The 17,730-nt window shown below is 33.5% G+C and overlaps 1 protein-coding gene across 1 annotated transcript; it reads right to left on the reverse strand.

The window, feature by feature from the left end:
• Positions 1-818: 818 nt before the first annotated feature.
• Positions 819-12,175, reverse strand: LOC139974533 (uncharacterized). The gene is made up of 8 exons (XM_071981744.1): positions 12,021-12,175; positions 6,023-6,068; positions 5,292-5,461; positions 4,769-5,033; positions 3,836-4,047; positions 3,211-3,429; positions 2,168-2,432; positions 819-1,215 (listed from the first exon to the last, which is right to left on the reverse strand). Exons 1-8 carry the CDS (start codon positions 12,096-12,098, stop codon positions 944-946), a joined length of 1,527 nt encoding a protein of 508 aa, XP_071837845.1. The 5' UTR covers positions 12,099-12,175; the 3' UTR covers positions 819-943.
• Positions 12,176-17,730: the final 5,555 nt, after the last annotated feature.

The raw sequence follows: 17,730 nt of genomic DNA on the forward strand, positions 1-17,730 counted from the left end.
TAATTACATTTTAAAAGTTTCAATTGACTAGGTTCATGAAATTAAATTAATTAATGTATGATTTTGCTGTAGATTGTTGAAATGGTTACTAAATTGATAACATTTGATAAATAATTACGTTGCAGCACAATGTTGATTTGTTTTCCGTTGAAAACTGTTAATACAATTAATCATAGTGTTGAAATTGCAACAGAATATTAACAAAGAGGTCTTAATATTAAAACGACACTTCTACGGTTCCGTATTTTCTGAAATCAACGATTTAAACGTTCCAGGATGACACAAGGAGAGTTACAATTTCTACTGTCAGTATTTAGTCCATTGTCACACAACAGTTTGTGTTATTACAAATGCTACATAAAAGTTTGTGAAATAAAATTGTCACACGATGTTTCGAAGAACACAATATTTAAATCAAGTTGATGAATGGTAGTGTCGGTGTGTAAGGGGTGGGTTGGGTGGGTTGGGTGGGTGGGTTGGGTGGGTGCTAAAACCTTACGGATACTATGTTCGTCTCTTTCATTTTCAGGTCATACCGGGCTTGATCCATCATCCAGTGTAATTAGGAATTGAAATAAATAAAATGGTAAATATGAGAAAAGAAGTGTTTATTTTTCTCAAGGTTATAATTTCAATTGATTGTTTGGAATATTTAACGTTAAATTCGTTATAAATGAGCAAACATTGATAATAGAACAAGAAACATGCCCATTACTTCGGTGTATTGCGTTGATATATCTTGATATATATTAACGACATCACTGGAGTATATTCATTGTTTTCCTGTGCTTTATTGTGACGTCAATGTACTTGTCTTTAATATCAGTCACGTGACTTCTCTATCCCTATTTTTAGTCAGATGACTTCTACATACTTATTCAGGAAAATGAAACTAGCTCCATCTGCTCCAATATTTGTATACGCATTTTTGTCTAGAAATCCCTCAAACTACCTGCTGAAAAGGACGAATCTTCATTTCTGAATATTTGATGTTGTAATTACTGCCGGGTAAGTAGTACCAATAAGGACTAGTATAACTACTTCGACTGGCGTGGTAGTTTCCATTGAGGCAATAATAACAGTTATTGTACCACCAGGCACCGTGATAATAAACAGCACAGTTGGAACTATAAGCATCGTTGTCACTGTCTTTGGTAGTGAACTGTTGGTTCAAGAAATAACGAAGACCATAACCATCAGGGTTGCTGCGAGTGTCTGCAAAGAAGATCACAGAACAAATATATTAACATTCTATGTAATGTCACTGAAAGACAAACATATTGATGTTGCTTGAAATGGGAGTTTCATTTATGAAGGATTTTATTCACGAATTAACGTTTATAGTTCATTATTCCATTTATTGCAAATTAAATGTTATCGTTTATTATTCTTAGTTTCTTCCGATTAAGTTTATTAATTTTATACCAAAATTATATTTCGGTACTGCTGAAATCACATATGCTGTAACATCTAATGACTAAGAACAAAAATATAAAATAAAATACAAAATATGACGTAAAGTAAGGTGTATCAAAAACGTTCATACTGTTTTCGATGAAATAAACCGTAGTAAAGTAATGATAACTGATACGGCATCATTGTTGAGAGTAAATGACACAAAATCCAACATTGTGGCCTGAAACTTGGTTCTGCCCTTCTGATACAGTTCGATGATGCTAATTTGAATTGTGTGCAATTGTATATTCGAAGAAAGTATTGTATACATAAGTAGTGCGTGATTGTTGCATGGACGTGGGTGCATAGGTCAGTGTATAACAGAGGTTTCTATGTGTAGGCCTGAAATTGGACAGAACATAGTATGAGAATGATTTATTATGCTGTTGATGTTTCATGGATCAGGTAATATTATTGTGTCTTTGTTTTAATTAATTATGGAAGGAAGGATACAAATCTCAAGAAGAAAAATATGGATAAATCAATCCATCCACTCGTCATCATGTTATAAATTATTGCATTATCACTGCAAATATTTTATTTATGTAAGTTTCCGGTCATTTTTTTTTAGGAAGCCTTGTAATATGTTATTCACAAGATAACACATAATAAAAACATTCAACTACGTACAGACCGTAGGAGCATTAATAGTTGTAGAATTGTGCAGATATCTAAATGATGTTTATGTAACCAAATAAATTGTATAACAAACCCGCTGTTCCACTGTAGGTTCCAAGTTGAGATAACCGATATTTATCGCTTTCGTCATTAATCCGGAAGTAGTCAAACTTGGCATAGTATGGTGTACCATCTCTGTTCACCATATCAATCCTAATTTCATATCTCTTTTGATTGGTCAAGTTAGAAAGCTTATCATTTCCAAGCCAAAACTCGTGGTCTAATTCTCCAAAACCTTCTTTGTAGCTGTCCCATCCGAGGTAGAAATCCTCGGTTCCATCCACACGACGTTGAAAAACCTTTGTTTAAATGTGTGAATAAGAGGAATACTTTTGTCATGATCAAATAGGGCAAACTATTAACTAAATTGTCAACATTTTAAGAAACATTAGAGTTGAAAATCGTTGACTTAAACGAATTTGAAGGAACTGATAAAGAAAAACCTCTCTAAAACATTTTTCATTAAAGAAATGTCCGTTACGTAGATCGTTCATTCAACTGCAGATATTAACCTGTAATGAGAGTATGACAAAATCACAAAACGATTGAAAGGGATCTTTAAAACGTGATACATAGTAATGGCTTCAGTGTGGATATTTTCCTGAAGGAAAATACAGTTCAGTATTTGTTCACTATAAGAATATATTATATTTGCATATTTTACTGGTCGTTTTATATTCTATATAGAATGGAACAGGGTTATTTTGATATATGGTAACTGTGGTTTAAAGTAAATCCATTAAGAACGAATATCCATTTTTATTTATAGCCTTGTATCAATAACGGTCACTACACTGATATGTGATTTACACTTGTTTGTCAAGATACCTATTCTACTACAATCGACCAGAAGGTATATTCTATCACTGCTGTACTTTTGTGTACAATAGTACTTTGTAGTGCAATGTAATGCATTGTATTTTCTTACGTGCAGCAAGGGTATTGATTGTGTTTGTTGCAGTACAATGTAGTGTAGTATTGTGTGTTCATTGTGGTACAATATCTAAAGTGTAGTTTAATACAGTGTATTACCTAATAAGTGTGATCAATGCGGTTATGATCAATGAATTGACTTACCGTCCATCCTCCTCCGTCAGTCATGTTGCAGTAAACCTCAAAGGCCTCGCCGGTCCACCCGGTTGGTTTGATTCTGTATATATCGTTATCCTCGGATTCATTCTCGTAAATTTCATGACAATCTTTAGGATGGCATGCATATTCTTCATCCCATGTGATCTGCCCGTTGGTACAAACACCTTTTCTTGTACATCCAGGGTTCACGTAAGAGCCACCTTCCTGAAACACAAAATTATTCTTTACTTTAATGTTTACAGATTATATTTAACCCTGAGGTTGTTTTTCTTATCATCCATGGTAAATACTGTTCTGTATTGTAATGTCCCCTTGTAAGCACTAAAATTCCCTACGCGGATTAAACTATAATTTGACAGGTATTCCTATAACTGTATAGTTAAATGGACTCAAAAATAATTCATATATTGGAATTTGATTGAACTTATATTGCATTCATTATAAAAGATAGTATTTACAGTGACTGACTGGTTATATGGAAAAATCTTCAACACTGCTGTTGTTTGTAGAATAGTTGTTGGAAACTGTCATAGTGAATAATCTTTGACATATAGCTCCAGATTTGACTGCCTAAAAGTTTATCAAACCAAATGAAAATCAAACAACTTACTGGAATAACTGTCTGTCCCTCTGATTCGTAACATCCACACTGTTCTTGAGGTACACAGGCTGATCCCTTCATGAAATATCCATCGGAACAAACACAGGCTTCGACTTCATTACAGACCCCATCCTGACACACTTCTGGAGCACCACAAGTCCGCTGACAGGAGTTACTGCAGTTTCTATAGACCATGTTGTAGGGGCAAAGTGTTATAACGTCTGCGGGAATAAATATGTAGGTAAAATTGAAACATATTGATGATGTAAACTTCGTTGTGTATTTTAACTGCAATGAACATGCTGTGAAACTTGTATCAAATGCCTATATTACAACATACTCCATCAGAAAAACAAACACATGGCTAGGTGTAAATGATCTCTAGCGATATCATCATATATTTGTATTGTTCTCAGATAAGTTCTTAACATAAGTGGCAACTGTTTACCTGACAAAACTGAATCCATTAGTTGTCAGCCTAAAAATGAATCAGTAATTTCCTTAAGTTACTGTTTCACATAATAGTAATACAAATGTCAAATGGAAGGTACAAGTTACACTGGTGATTGGGTAAACATGGGCAGATCCACGAAGTAAATAGGAGGGCAGTGTGGCACATGGGTCGTTAAAGCTGATTCCAATGTAGGGGAATCTGCGGTCGCTCTCCTAGAAAAAAAAGTCTCGACTTTAGATTGCAGATTTAGGCTATAAATTATGTCTAATATAAGGCTTTTACTTAAGAATGTGCCAATTACTGCATTTGTTTGTGTTGCGTTGAAGGGGAGGGAGTGGGGGTCATCACAGATTTCTGGATCCGCGCCTGATACGGCTATATGAAGTCGAAGCTGCCAATTGTGGTGAACTAAAGGTCATCTGACCTGATAACTGGGAAAAGGGGAACAAATATTAAGGATATTAAGCAGAAATGTTGATATAACTTACCTGTTCTTCCAGAAAAATTTCCGAGACTGAACAACTTGAAGTTGCTGAATTCATCACTAATGCGGAAGTTATCGTAAGAAACACGTATTAAGGAACCATATGATGATGTCATCTCAATGACCAATTGATACTTCTTTTGATTGGTCAAGTAAGAAAGCCTCTCATTACCGAGCCAGAATTCCTGAGATAAAAAGCCGAAGCCAGACTTGTAGCTGTCCCAGTCACGACTGAAGTCGATGGAACCGTCAATGCGACGTTGTATTACCTAACAGTGTAAATGATTTAGGAAATGATATCAAAGTCATTGATGTGTGCATTGTGAAAAAACGTCACTAGAAACCATTATTTTGCCAAAGATAGTCTATAATGCTTTACATCAGGATATGCATACTGTGTATTATGTATGCGCATCTACCTATTGTGGTATCACCCGGAAAAATTGGTAAATAAAAAGGGGAAGGGAAAGAGAAACAGAATAAGAGAGAAAGAAACATGTAAAAGTAAATCGACTGGAGAGACCTACCGTCCATCCACCAGAACTGTCTGCGTTATCACAGTAAACCTCAAACGGTTCTAGATAACCATCTGGTTTGATCATGAAAACACCAGTAGAGTTATGAGATGAACATTGCTCCTGGACTTCTCTGCAATCTCTCGGGTAATTCGATTGTTGGTAGAAGAAAAACGACGAACCTAGTACGTCCAAGAAAGTAAATTGGTTTGCTTTTGAGAGTTGATTAACAGTGAAGTTTAAATAAAATGTTATTGTCATGTCTAACTAGCATGCGATGAATCTAAATATTAGCGTATTATAATATTAATGTTTTTAGCACGCTGTTGCCTGTTCTAGCTGATATCCAACTTATCATTTGAAGTACACAAATCTTTCCAAATCGAACGAAAACGAAAAGTATATTTGTATAAAACATTCACAAGAAATGATCACTGCATGTTAATACCGATTGCTAAGGAAGTAACATCATAAATCTAACATAAACCTATGTATTCAAAAAATTCTAATGATATTTAATCATGACGTTCTTACCTGAAGACTTCATTTACATAACATTAAAGGACTGCAAAGTTAACTTACTTAAACTATTATCACTGACCGTTAAATACCACTGATTAGGAAATAGCATCATAATTATAACGTTAATACACATATTCGTATAATTTGTATGTTACTTAATCATGACGTCATATTTTGATGACTCATTTACATAAGATTAGAGGCCTGCCAAGTTCACTTACCTACACTATTATCACCAGTGTTGTCATTGATTGTCTGTAGAGCATTCTGTCAAATGGAAATTAATACAAAATGTAACAGCGCAGTTAATTGGCAAATTTACGTATTCAGGTGTAACTAAGGTGATGTACACTTTACTCAGTATTTTAATTGACTGATATGCTGCAGTGCAGTGGGTGGTAAATGTGTGTGTGTATTGGGAGGGATGGGGCTGGCTTGGTGATAAAACCGTCGTGCCTATCTCGCCACTTATTGCTACATGCGAAAAAAATCTGGGAGGTGAGTAGGTTGATGGAACGAGTTGGAACTTTCTAGTTCGCAATGCAACAATGTAATTAATCAGGCTATTGTTTCGAATTGTAAATTCTTTTAACAAATGCTTATCCATTTAACCTCCAATTATGAAGCTTGTTTGTTGATATCAAATACACAAACTTAACGGAGAGTATATCATTTGAAACGAATGACTATATAACGACACTACTATCACCCATATAAACCTAGATATAAGTTACGTTTTGTAAAATAAACAAATTAATTCACAACTTCGCATATTTATGTTAAAAGCGTTACAAAGCCATTAGACGAACAAGTTTAGGAAGAGGCAATTACTCTAACGTAGATATTCTATCTAGTACTTTGATATATATCTATGCCTCTTTAACATAAACGAAGTATCATTTAGCAATAATTTCCTGTTTGGCACAAATATAACAAACATATTGCGCTACAAAAATCACTCTGGGGAAGTTGTGACAACAAAATCACAATACTTGCATTGGCAGTGAATATAAAGTCACGTAATTTTTTTTTTTAATTTAAAGGAAGAATAGTCCATGACAAGATTTCCTTGTTTTTTTAAGAGACAAAAGATTTCTCAAAAATCTTGTTTTTTTGAAGTAGCAGTCACAATTAGATAAAGAAATCCACAAAAGTTATTAAGCTGTGAGCAACTAAATATTACTGTATCTTGGAGCATTTGTAATTAGAGCTCATTGAAGTAACACACTTCATCAGAAGCGAACCAGGCGGCTGCGTAGAGTACGTTTAAGATAACATCAATATTACAACGAGAACCCTAAATTAGCAAACAGGTCGCGAAATGGGTAGACAATTTTGTATATAATATTCGATGTATGAGGCACCTGCCTCCGTGCTCTCATCACTTTAGTTACAAAACTACAACTACTTAGAAAAATATTTTAGCTTCAAACCGCCAAGGCCTACAGACACAAATTAGTTACATAACCACCACTGCCTAAAGACAGACTTTCGTTACAAACCTCCATTGCCTAGAGACAAAATTTAGTCACAAAACCATCATGATCTAGAAACACACTCTCATTTGGTTCCCAATAAATATTCAGCTGTATTAATTTAAACTAAAATTTTGTTAACAATTAAAAGATACACAGTCATCATCATTTCCGCGGTAGAATTGTTTTCTCAAAAATGATTAAAAAGAAGTATTATTTTCTGGGCCACGAGGATAATCCTACATCCTGTCATTTAATTTTCTTTCTGTATCTGAGAATAGCACTAACAGGGATGTCACCATGACAATGAAGTTAAGAATTTGTTCCCTTTTTGTTGATGATGCAAACAAACAGGAAAATATAATTCATGAACAAATATTGATTATACCTTCCTGGTAAAATATGATTGAATGGGAAATTGACTCCGTTAGAATATCCTGAATTTGCTCCAAACTAGTGAGTTTTGTCACTCTATAAGATCTTAGTTTTGCAAATATTTACATTGAAAATATTGAAATAAATTGGAACAGATGCTTTCAACTTATTTCTACACGTTTTAAGGAGATTTTATCAACATTAGTGTAAATTTAATATTTACCAAACATATACGCTATGCCAAAAAGTAAAGAAGACTTTATTTTATAAAAACAAAATTTAAAATTTAAACATGTTAAGGTAGTATTGTAGCCTGTTTTTAAAAAAACGTACCTATGAATTAATACCAAAGTACGGAAATACACTTTTTGCTGTAAAATAACAAATTAATACACAGCTATCAGCTGGATTTTCCGATGCAGGTGTTTTGTAACAGAGACTTGGCAAAAATTGGGTGATAATTTTCTCTGCTACGAGGTAGAAATACACTGCAATCAAAATCCCTGCTTTTATTGGGGATAGGGGGAGGGAACCTTAATTTGATTTATAATTCACTATTATAATATTATAATATTCTGAGTTTTTTCCATACTTGTGAATGATTTCAATCTGTAAGAGATCGATTTAAAAAAAAGTACTCGCAGAGCGGGAATGACTGAATGAAATTCTACCAGATACTTTGATTTAGTGTTATACGGTGCAAGCAGACATTACCAACAAAAGCATGAAAGTAAAAAACAACATGTGTTTTAACATGTGTTCCATAATATGAGCACCGACCGATATATTGCAATGCGAAAACTTAATGAATTTTAATTTATTTCATGATTAAAAAAATAGCATACAAAAATATGGAAAAGGGGTTATTACTAATATACTGTCAAATATTTTCGTCCTTGAAGTAATCGTCACAATTTCTGGCATCGGAATGCTCCTTATACTTATATTTCAGCAAATTGTTTACGACCGTACAGCAAAATATCAATAAAATGTGAATTTAAATGAAAATGGATACTGGTACAACAGTAACTACAGGGTCAGCTCCTAGGCAAGAAAACATGAGATGTGAAACAGAATTTGCTTGTGTAGTATTTCGACCGATTGATTCGATAAATCATTTTGTTAAACAAAGCTATATTTTGGTCGGAAGAAATTGCGTCATTTGAAGTTCCAATTCAATAATGATTAAAAGAGTAAGAGCTTAATTTCAAAAGAAAAATTAAAATTTATATACTGGAGACGGTGAATGTCACATGACTGAAAGCAAACCACATTTGTCTTTTTTGTTTGTTGATTACTGATAAAAGCTTCCGTCTTATGAAATAGCATTGGAGAGTAAAATGCTGATGGTTTTCTCAATGTATCATTTAACGTTACATTTGCCTATAACATTTTTATCATTTACAAGTCATATCTTTACAGAGCGATACTATTCATTGTGAAGCATCAGTGAATAGACGTCGAAATAGGCAACCGAAAGTGAAAATGAATTCAAATTAAAGAAACACATTTTTGTTTTCTAGATGTGTATAAGAAATTATGATTTGCAATTTTTCAACATTTACGGCAGATAACAGTTAAAAATGATCAGACAAAACCCCATTAGAATATTTGTCACTACTTAAGACAATGGGCGAATATGATATAGATGCCGTTTGTTTTCAACACATTTTTCTAGTCCTTGCAAAATGTTGTTTGCGACTTGATTGTTTCTTCTTCTAACTATTAAAAATTACTGTTACCTAAATTATTGATCCCAGCAAGTAGAGATTATATTCACATTCTTATTACCAAATAAAACAGGAAATGTGGAGATAAATTGTATGTTCTATATGAATCATATCCTCCCAAGTCCAGGTTTCCAGGAAAGAGATCGAAATTGGATTGCTTCACTTTTTAAAAACAAGAAACTGCTTTCGACTAAATTTTGATGCAAACAAACAGAGACAAAATTAACTTTTTTTTCCGAAATAGAAAGGTTTGAAATAACAAAGCCTGACACAGGTATAGCTTACGTTAGCTAGCAGGTCTAGGTATAACTTCACTATTTAATTTGGCTAAAAAGGTTCCCGTGTTACTAAAATGTAATGGCTTCAAGCGTATACCAATAAAAGTTATGTAGAATAGAGATAACAGCTTGACTCAGTGATATAATTTAACATATCATATTTCTGCTAAGCTCTACGATTAGATATTATATTAAATAAAACCTTTAAAGCACTTTGTGTGAATAACACTAATGTATACGGGGGGGGGGGGGGTTGCAATAGCGTGCTATTTTCAAATAATTTTGTTAGACGCTTTCCTATCAACTTTACACTTTTTATCCTGTTTTAATTATGTTTGAAATAAATTTTCATTTAGCGCTAAACATGACGGCAAAGCTACTTTCATCGACTAGGTTGTTAGGCAGATAAGTATGGCCAAAATGTTATTATACGGTTTATCGTTTAAACAAACAAATTTAGAAAGAGAGTGACATAATACAGTTTGCAGATAGAACACGATTTAATAAAAGTCAGTTTTGTAAACTTGAAATAAAAAACTGTTGATGATAAAGACGCTACACATATAAGATTTGGTAACACAGAAATTAAATGCTTTGATAATATGCTAAACATAAAAATTGTAAATGTAAAGATACGTTGTTCCTTGTTTGACTTTTCCGACTTTTTCAATTGTAATCTTAAAAGGCAACATATTTCATTAAAATAAATTATTTTTATATAAACATATTTCACATTTGTATGAATTGACGCAGGTAAATGATACTTTAACTAGCAGATCTAGGTTTAACGTCACTAATTTAAGTTGGCTCTAAAGGTTTTCTTGTTTTAACAATTTTGAGAGTGAAACAAGAGGTAAGAAACACAAGAGTAAGGTGATGAGATGTAATAGCTTTTGATAATTGGCATATTATTTAGAACTGGAAATTGTTACTAAAATTAATGTACAATAGAGATTAAAGCTTTAGTCAGTGATATAATATTACATATGATTATTTTGCAAAGCTTCACGATCGTAAATGATATTAAATAAAACATTTAAAAAGGTTTGTGAGAATACCACTATTATGTATCGGGGGATGCAATAGCTTGCTATTTTGAAATAATTTGTCAGACGCTTTCCTAAAAACTTTGCAATTTTTGATTCTCTTTTAAATATGCTTGAAATAAATTTTCAGTTAGCGCTAAACATGACGGCAAAACTACTTTCGACTAGGATGCTTTACAGTTTGGAGATAAAACACGATTTATTGAAATTCAGTTTTGTAAATTTGAAAAAAAACTTGAATAAAGACGCCACACATATAATGTTTGGTAACAAGGAAATTAAATGCTTTGGTAAATTTCTAAACAAACTACTTGTAAATGCAAAAATACGTTGTTCTTGTTTAACTTTTCCGACTTTTATTTATTGTTATCTTAAAAGGCAGCATATTTCAATAAAAAAAATTATTGTGATATAAACGTATTTCAGATTTGAATGAATCGATTAATAATTTGATGAATACTACTTAATGGTAGCTTATCCTTTAATACGTTATTTTGAGTTACTTAAACTGGCACAATTATGAACAATTGTCACTTAATGTAGATTTTTACTTCCATTTTCATAAATTTGGGAAACTACTATTTCAACTGTAAATTTAAGTTTTTTGTTTGAGTATTCGTCAATCGCTCTTTAAATGTAATAATATTCAATCACTAAAATCTTGTTGAGAGTTGTTAAATTACACTTATTATTTCGAAGCGATGGTTTTATAATATTGTGGAATTTACACTCGGAAGGAAAATTAGTTTTGTTTGTGTTCAGTTATGCCAAAAAACAAACATAAACGTTCAGTCTTTGAAACTTACATTCTTTAACAGTTGCTATTGATTCTTACACATGGTTGAGAAGAATATTCACTATTAATTGCTATAAAATGAAAGTGTTTGACTTTGATCGAAAGGATTCAATGAAATGTACATATAATATCAATGACATATTTACCTTAAAATGATAATAAACTGTTGACAAATTTAATTAATTACTTGTATTTTTTCTAGTTTTCATATTTTTTCACCAAGGTAATATTGCATTTAAAATAAAAAGTATGGGCCAGAATAATTTTGCTGAATTTATTTTCCAGTGTAAAGATTAATACTAAGAACTTTTTAAACCTAAGTAGTTTTTATTAGAAATACAACAACTTTGTTTTTTTACTGCTAGGAAGGGCAAAAGTTACTTACATAAATTGGTATACTCTACCATGGTGACTGAAGCTTTAAAATTAACTGCAGCTAAATAACAAGTGAAGCTAATTGAATTAAATAATGATGAGAGGTAATAACAAAGTATCAAAATATCAAAATTCTAAACTCACCACCCGTTGTGAAAAGAGACAGCCTGTTGTCCAAAAGAAAAGAAAAACTTCAAAAACTTTGCACAATTTTCTGATCATCTTGATAATGGAGAGAATTGGAGTGTTCGGTGACCTGCTCTCTTCTGATGTAAACGTTGATAATGATTTCCTCTAAGGTGAAGCTACAAAATACCGAGCCACAAATTAACCTGTAGCCTACAGTAGAGGAGACTGGCCAAGCAGCTGGACATAACCAATGTTGCCCATCGTGTTAATTGTCATATTGTACTGATAACATACCCTTCAACATTATGACTTTGGTGATAAACGTCACTTATCCATATCGGTAAATTTTTCAACACGGATATACGTATGATAAAATTATGCGGTGTGTATTTATAGGCTTTAATTGGCAATGGGTTATGGGGTTACATAAACGTCGGTCGTGGGGGAAATCTTCATAGTATAATTATTATGTTAATAAAGCAGGTAGAAACAGTCAATTTGTAATAATTGTCTTCTAAAATATATTTTAATCTATTTTGTGCAAGTAGAGTAATTAATGTGAAAATAATAACACATGGACATATAATAGCTATATTGCTTCATTTGCTTCTGGTGAATTGAACACAATACATGTACAAATCAGAGAGTTTTCTGTCTGGCTGTATTTTACAAACTATTGAAGAATGAAACGTTTTAAATCAATGTATTCTATATCGTTGTAGTTGCCATGACAGTTCTGGGCAAATAATTTCAATATCTTGAGCATTTCGATATATTATATTTGTCATCTGAAATTCTATTGTATGTCGAATTGTTAGTTGTATTTGCCTTCTTAGGGCCAATTAAATTTAAATTGTATGTTTTACAAAAAAACATTTCAACCAATAAAGTAAATTTAGATCACAAGAAGAACTTAAAACCTTCCGTATGTAATAGTTATTTATTCTTCAAGTGTGAACGATGCGTACACTCTTAACCGACTCTTAACCGGTAGGGCAATATATGCAGGTACTTTCTTTGAAACCTTACCTTATGTGTGTATAAATGATAATACATTCCCATGAGGTGCAATAAGAAGTATGGAGCGGGATATGTTCTCTCTCACTTTGAACATGATCAAACCAAGTACTGGAGTTGATCGTCTGCTCAACTCTATGACTCACACCGTTGCAGACTATGATGGCATAAACAGGTTGGGCCGATTTACTAGTCATACGACCACCTGATGCATTTGCAGTGTAACTTATGAATACTCCAGATCTTTGGTGAAGGAAGTGGTTTAGAATAATTGACCCAATCTTCGGGCTTCCTTGACTAAGAATCTGCAAGTTTTATAACCATTTATAATAATAGTGCTATGAATGGCGAACGCGTCCGTAATCCTCTAAGTCAGGGGTGGGCAACCTACGGCCGCGGGCCACATGCGGCCCGCCACTGATTACTTTGCGGCCCGTGAGATGTCTCAAGAAAAAGAAAAAAAATCAATCTATTTTACATCATCACAAAAACGAGCTAGTTGCTTAGGTTTATCGGCACTAATGAATGCCTATTATTCCCATTAACTATCAACTGTACTGTATTGACATCATGTTTTTGTGAATACAGATTTAGTACACACACCTATTGCTTGAAAGTCCTCGGAATGAAATATTTGAAATCAACAGCAGGTCGTTGGTTAGGTGCGGACAAGTTAAATTTTTACTTCTTGTTTCTGGCCCATTTATTCAAAAAGGTTCCCCACCCCTGCTCTAAGTGATCAAGTGTACCAAAGAAAAAAAAACCCCTTCTACAACGCGACAGAATCCGCATTCAATAAACGAAGTGTTGGTGAAATTAGGACATTGTGGGGAAATGCTTCTTGGATTGCTTCCAAGTCCGATATGAAAATATATAATCAAAGCAAAAATAATTTATCTCTTGTAAAGTTTAATAATCTTGTGAAGATCGTTTAAATCGTCTTCGAATTTGAGAAAGTATACTGGACCTTACAAAATGATCGCTCTTTTTTATTATTTAAAAATACTACTATATCGGTCGTGATTTTACTTGGGTATATATATGTTCACAGTTACACAGAGCGTGTGTGATAGAATCAGCTGTCGCTTTTACAAATATCTACTTTTGTAAAAGATTATCATATTAATTTTTTTTTTAAAAGAGAGACAAAAGCTGTGGTGATATTAAGATGTTAGAAAACAAATGAATATCTCGTTCGCAGCTGTATCAGTTGTCTTTTGTTCCTCTCTTCTGCAGGACTGTCTTGAAAATACCTCTTATTAACCAAGTTTACCCTTGAACTGAAAAGTAAAATAAAACGTGTAAATGTAAGCACATAACATAGAATTTGAACCAATATTGGCCGTCGCGTCATTTTGCATATTGAATGATGATATACTTCAGTAGCAGAATAACACTTATCCACGTCGGTAGAAATACACACAGATTAGTCTTTTCGTTCTTTCATTGAGTTAATTTTGAAGCTTGGATGTTTAATAGTCTTGCAGGATGAGAATTTTTGTCTGTATCAATTAATAGAATGATTTAGATATAACTTACAATATAGATCGATGTTATTACAGCCAGTGGAACTGTAATTAACTCTAATGATAAAATATATTCAGTAATAAGCGTCCATTAGTTATCTACAGTTTTAGGTTATTGGCAGTTTCATCGTACACGGATCCGCCAGTGTTGATGTGAAATGCGCATCACGAGAACAAACAGAAAATCATCATACGTGTTACTATACAGTATCCTATTTCAATGTCGGAATGTTACATATATATTGATCGGTAATTCAGGACAGGTGGAACGCACACATGGTTTTCGTGATGGTGGGTCTGTGTTACGCTTAGATCTAAATGTAAATGGAATAGATCTCTTAATTTTGAAGAGCACCTACAATTAAGGGTACGGCCTATAAAAGCGGATTCGACAGGTAATATGAATTGATGATGGTAAACGATAAGAGCTACGCTTGGGGGTACGTTTAAGGTACTAAGAAAATATGGTGTTTAAGGTTACAGGGCTATGGGTTGGGGTAAGTAATGAGGTAAAGGGTTGAAGAGAGAGGGGTAGATTGACCTAGGTAGAGCTATGTGAGGATTATGTTACACCCAAAGCCTGTTCACAATATTAGTCTTCCTATCCATTTAGTTCAAAATTCATATAACGTAGCTTGTATCACTTACCAGTAACTTACAAACCTGCCTTACATATCACAGTCGGCATCAAATATAAGGGTAGGTCTAGAATGAACAGTTGCACTGTTACAGAATAATATGGCTAGAAGATCATTACAAGAAGGAGCTATATCCTATTGCTTGACAGCCAAACAGCGGAATATGAAAAGGGAACTTTTATACCGACACAACATGGATTATATTAAGAAAAAAGTCAGATATAGGGTGGTAAGGATCCCTTATGAAGTTTAATCAGGGTACATAGAGGTTAGATCCAGATTAAGGACGACAGTGCTGTCGAATTCAATACAAAACTGGAAATGAGTATCGATTTCTTGCGGCATTGTAAAAGAACGTACCAGAGTAGGTCCATAATTCCCCTTCTGAGTTGGAGTTTTGTGCTTTGAAATATCTACGAGAGAACGAAACACATATGAAATTGCTGCACTGCCCTTGACCCAGCACTTCCCCTCATTCGACACCTTGCCTCTAGCGATGAGGCATAGACACTTTGGCAATCATTCAAATATTCATGAGGAAATCATAGTACCAGTTGTGATTCGTTGATTCAATATGGAAGAACAAACCCTCAACGTTAAGTTTGAATTGTAAATGACAGATAATACTATCTTCTGTTTTAGCACTCATTCAGCAAATTCAGAAACAACCTGCTAACAAGTGCATTCCAATTATCGTTAAACAGCAAAATTTGCCTCATTTTCAAACAAGAGAATGAAAACTTCACTGGAATGTCTTTAAAACCGATATACTTGTACTATAAAAGCTCAGCCTTTTATACCATGTAAAGTGTACAAATGGTCGTTATATAGGCTAAACAGGAAACAATTCGCCATTTGTGATTGAGATGTCATTGACAGAAAAAAGGTACGAAGAGACAACAACAAGTAAGCAAATATCAGGGACATAAATATTGATAACTCTAAGCCTTGAATAACATGTAGTTTCCCGTAATATCCTGTTTAGTGTAATAGAAGTGTAAATAGTGTAAATGGTAAATTTAATAACTTAAAGACGGAAGACTGAAAATCACTTCAGACCTTTATATTTCAAAATAACATAACTGTGGAGGTTTGGGTGTGTGGAGTAGGCGAGAGGTATGGGTGGACGTGTGTGTGTTCGCGCGAGAGTGTGTGGAGTATGCGAGGGGTAAGTGTGTGTGTGTGGGGGGGGGGGTGGTAGGTGGAGACAAAGGAAAGCGATATAAATAGAATAAACCCAACACTTTACGTTAAATGTTCAACTTGCTCAATGTTCAATTGCACAAACTTGTTATAGTTCTTTACAGAGCATATGTCAATGGAAACAATTTGTGCTATTTAAGTTAAGACCAAGAACAGAATTTTATTTTTTATTTCGTTATTTATGTGATTTCCCTTTTTAGCAATTCGGCGTTCTGGTTTCGATCAGACATACGCAACAAAGAAAGAGACAATGTAAAATGAAAAGACTTGAAGTAGATACAACTTGTAGAAGTTAGTTTAGATGAAAACTTGAATCCTTGAAATCACGCAGATATACATAGAAAATACCAAACAAATATGAGAAACAAAACAAAGTAAAACCGAAAGTTCATTAGTACTGCTATCTCTACAAAACTGACCGGTTACACCTCACACCTCACATCTCACACAAGAAAAAAATGAGAAGAACAGGCAAAGTACTAACCTAAAATACTTTCTCAGATGCATAGGTGTTTAAACATTCGACCGTTAAAGCCGAAGCCAGGTAGAAAATATTACCTCAATAGATTTTTATACAGTATTTCGACTCGTCAGTCACGTCATACATTCGTAACGCTCAAATCGATTACCCAATCAGCGAGACTTGCTCATCAATGTTCCAACGTTAAAAAAAACCTCCTTTATTATACACATTCATGCTGGCAAATATCTTTCTAAAGCATACATCAATTAATGTATGCCTAACTGTGATAATAAGATGCAAATCACTCATTACATATACATTAGGTAAGATTTCATCATACTGACACAACACTCTTTATTTGTATTACTTACATATTAATATATTCGAAACTATACAATAAATCAACTTCAAGTTGCCAGTTTCTTTCACAGTGTTCAAAGTCATCCGTATCGGCCCTCACATTTTAGCATGCTACAAAGCTTTCAAAAAGACTCTGTTAGAGTTTCCCCGATCCTCCAAATAAGTCCCTGTCATTGTGGATTATAAATAAACAATTAAAAATATCAGTGTGAATATGTAATTTTAATAAAATGATAGGAATGGATGATCACTTGCTTTCTCTTGCTTATTTTGTATTATTTACGATAACCTTTAATGTAGAAATGTAAAGTGTGTTTTCACAGACAAAATTAAAATGACCCTAAAAGTCCAAAGCACACACAAAATGTCTAATACAGATATTGTAACAATTTTAGGTACAAATAGTAGGTGAATACGGTATTTATACTTCGTGAGATCATGCCTATTAATGAGTGGAATGGGTTAAAACGAACTGCAACCCCACCAGAATATTTAAATGAGATGGGGGGTGGGGGGTT

The sequence above is a fragment of the Apostichopus japonicus genome, chromosome 9 (genome assembly GCF_037975245.1).
Source record: "Apostichopus japonicus isolate 1M-3 chromosome 9, ASM3797524v1, whole genome shotgun sequence".
Lineage (NCBI taxonomy): Eukaryota > Metazoa > Echinodermata > Holothuroidea > Aspidochirotida > Stichopodidae > Apostichopus > Apostichopus japonicus.

Bases quoted from the DNA above. Each gene is read 5' to 3' on its own strand.
- LOC139974533 (XM_071981744.1), bottom strand. From the start codon at position 12,098: ATGATCAGAAAATTGTGCAAAGTTTTTGAAGTTTTTCTTTTCTTTTGG. The intron at 6,069-12,020 runs GTGAGTTTAGAA...TCCATTTGACAG, and splicing joins GTCTCTTTTCACAACGGGTG to AATGCTCTACAGACAATCAA. The intron at 5,462-6,022 runs GTAAGTGAACTT...TGGACGTACTAG, and splicing joins CACTGGTGATAATAGTGTAG to GTTCGTCGTTTTTCTTCTAC.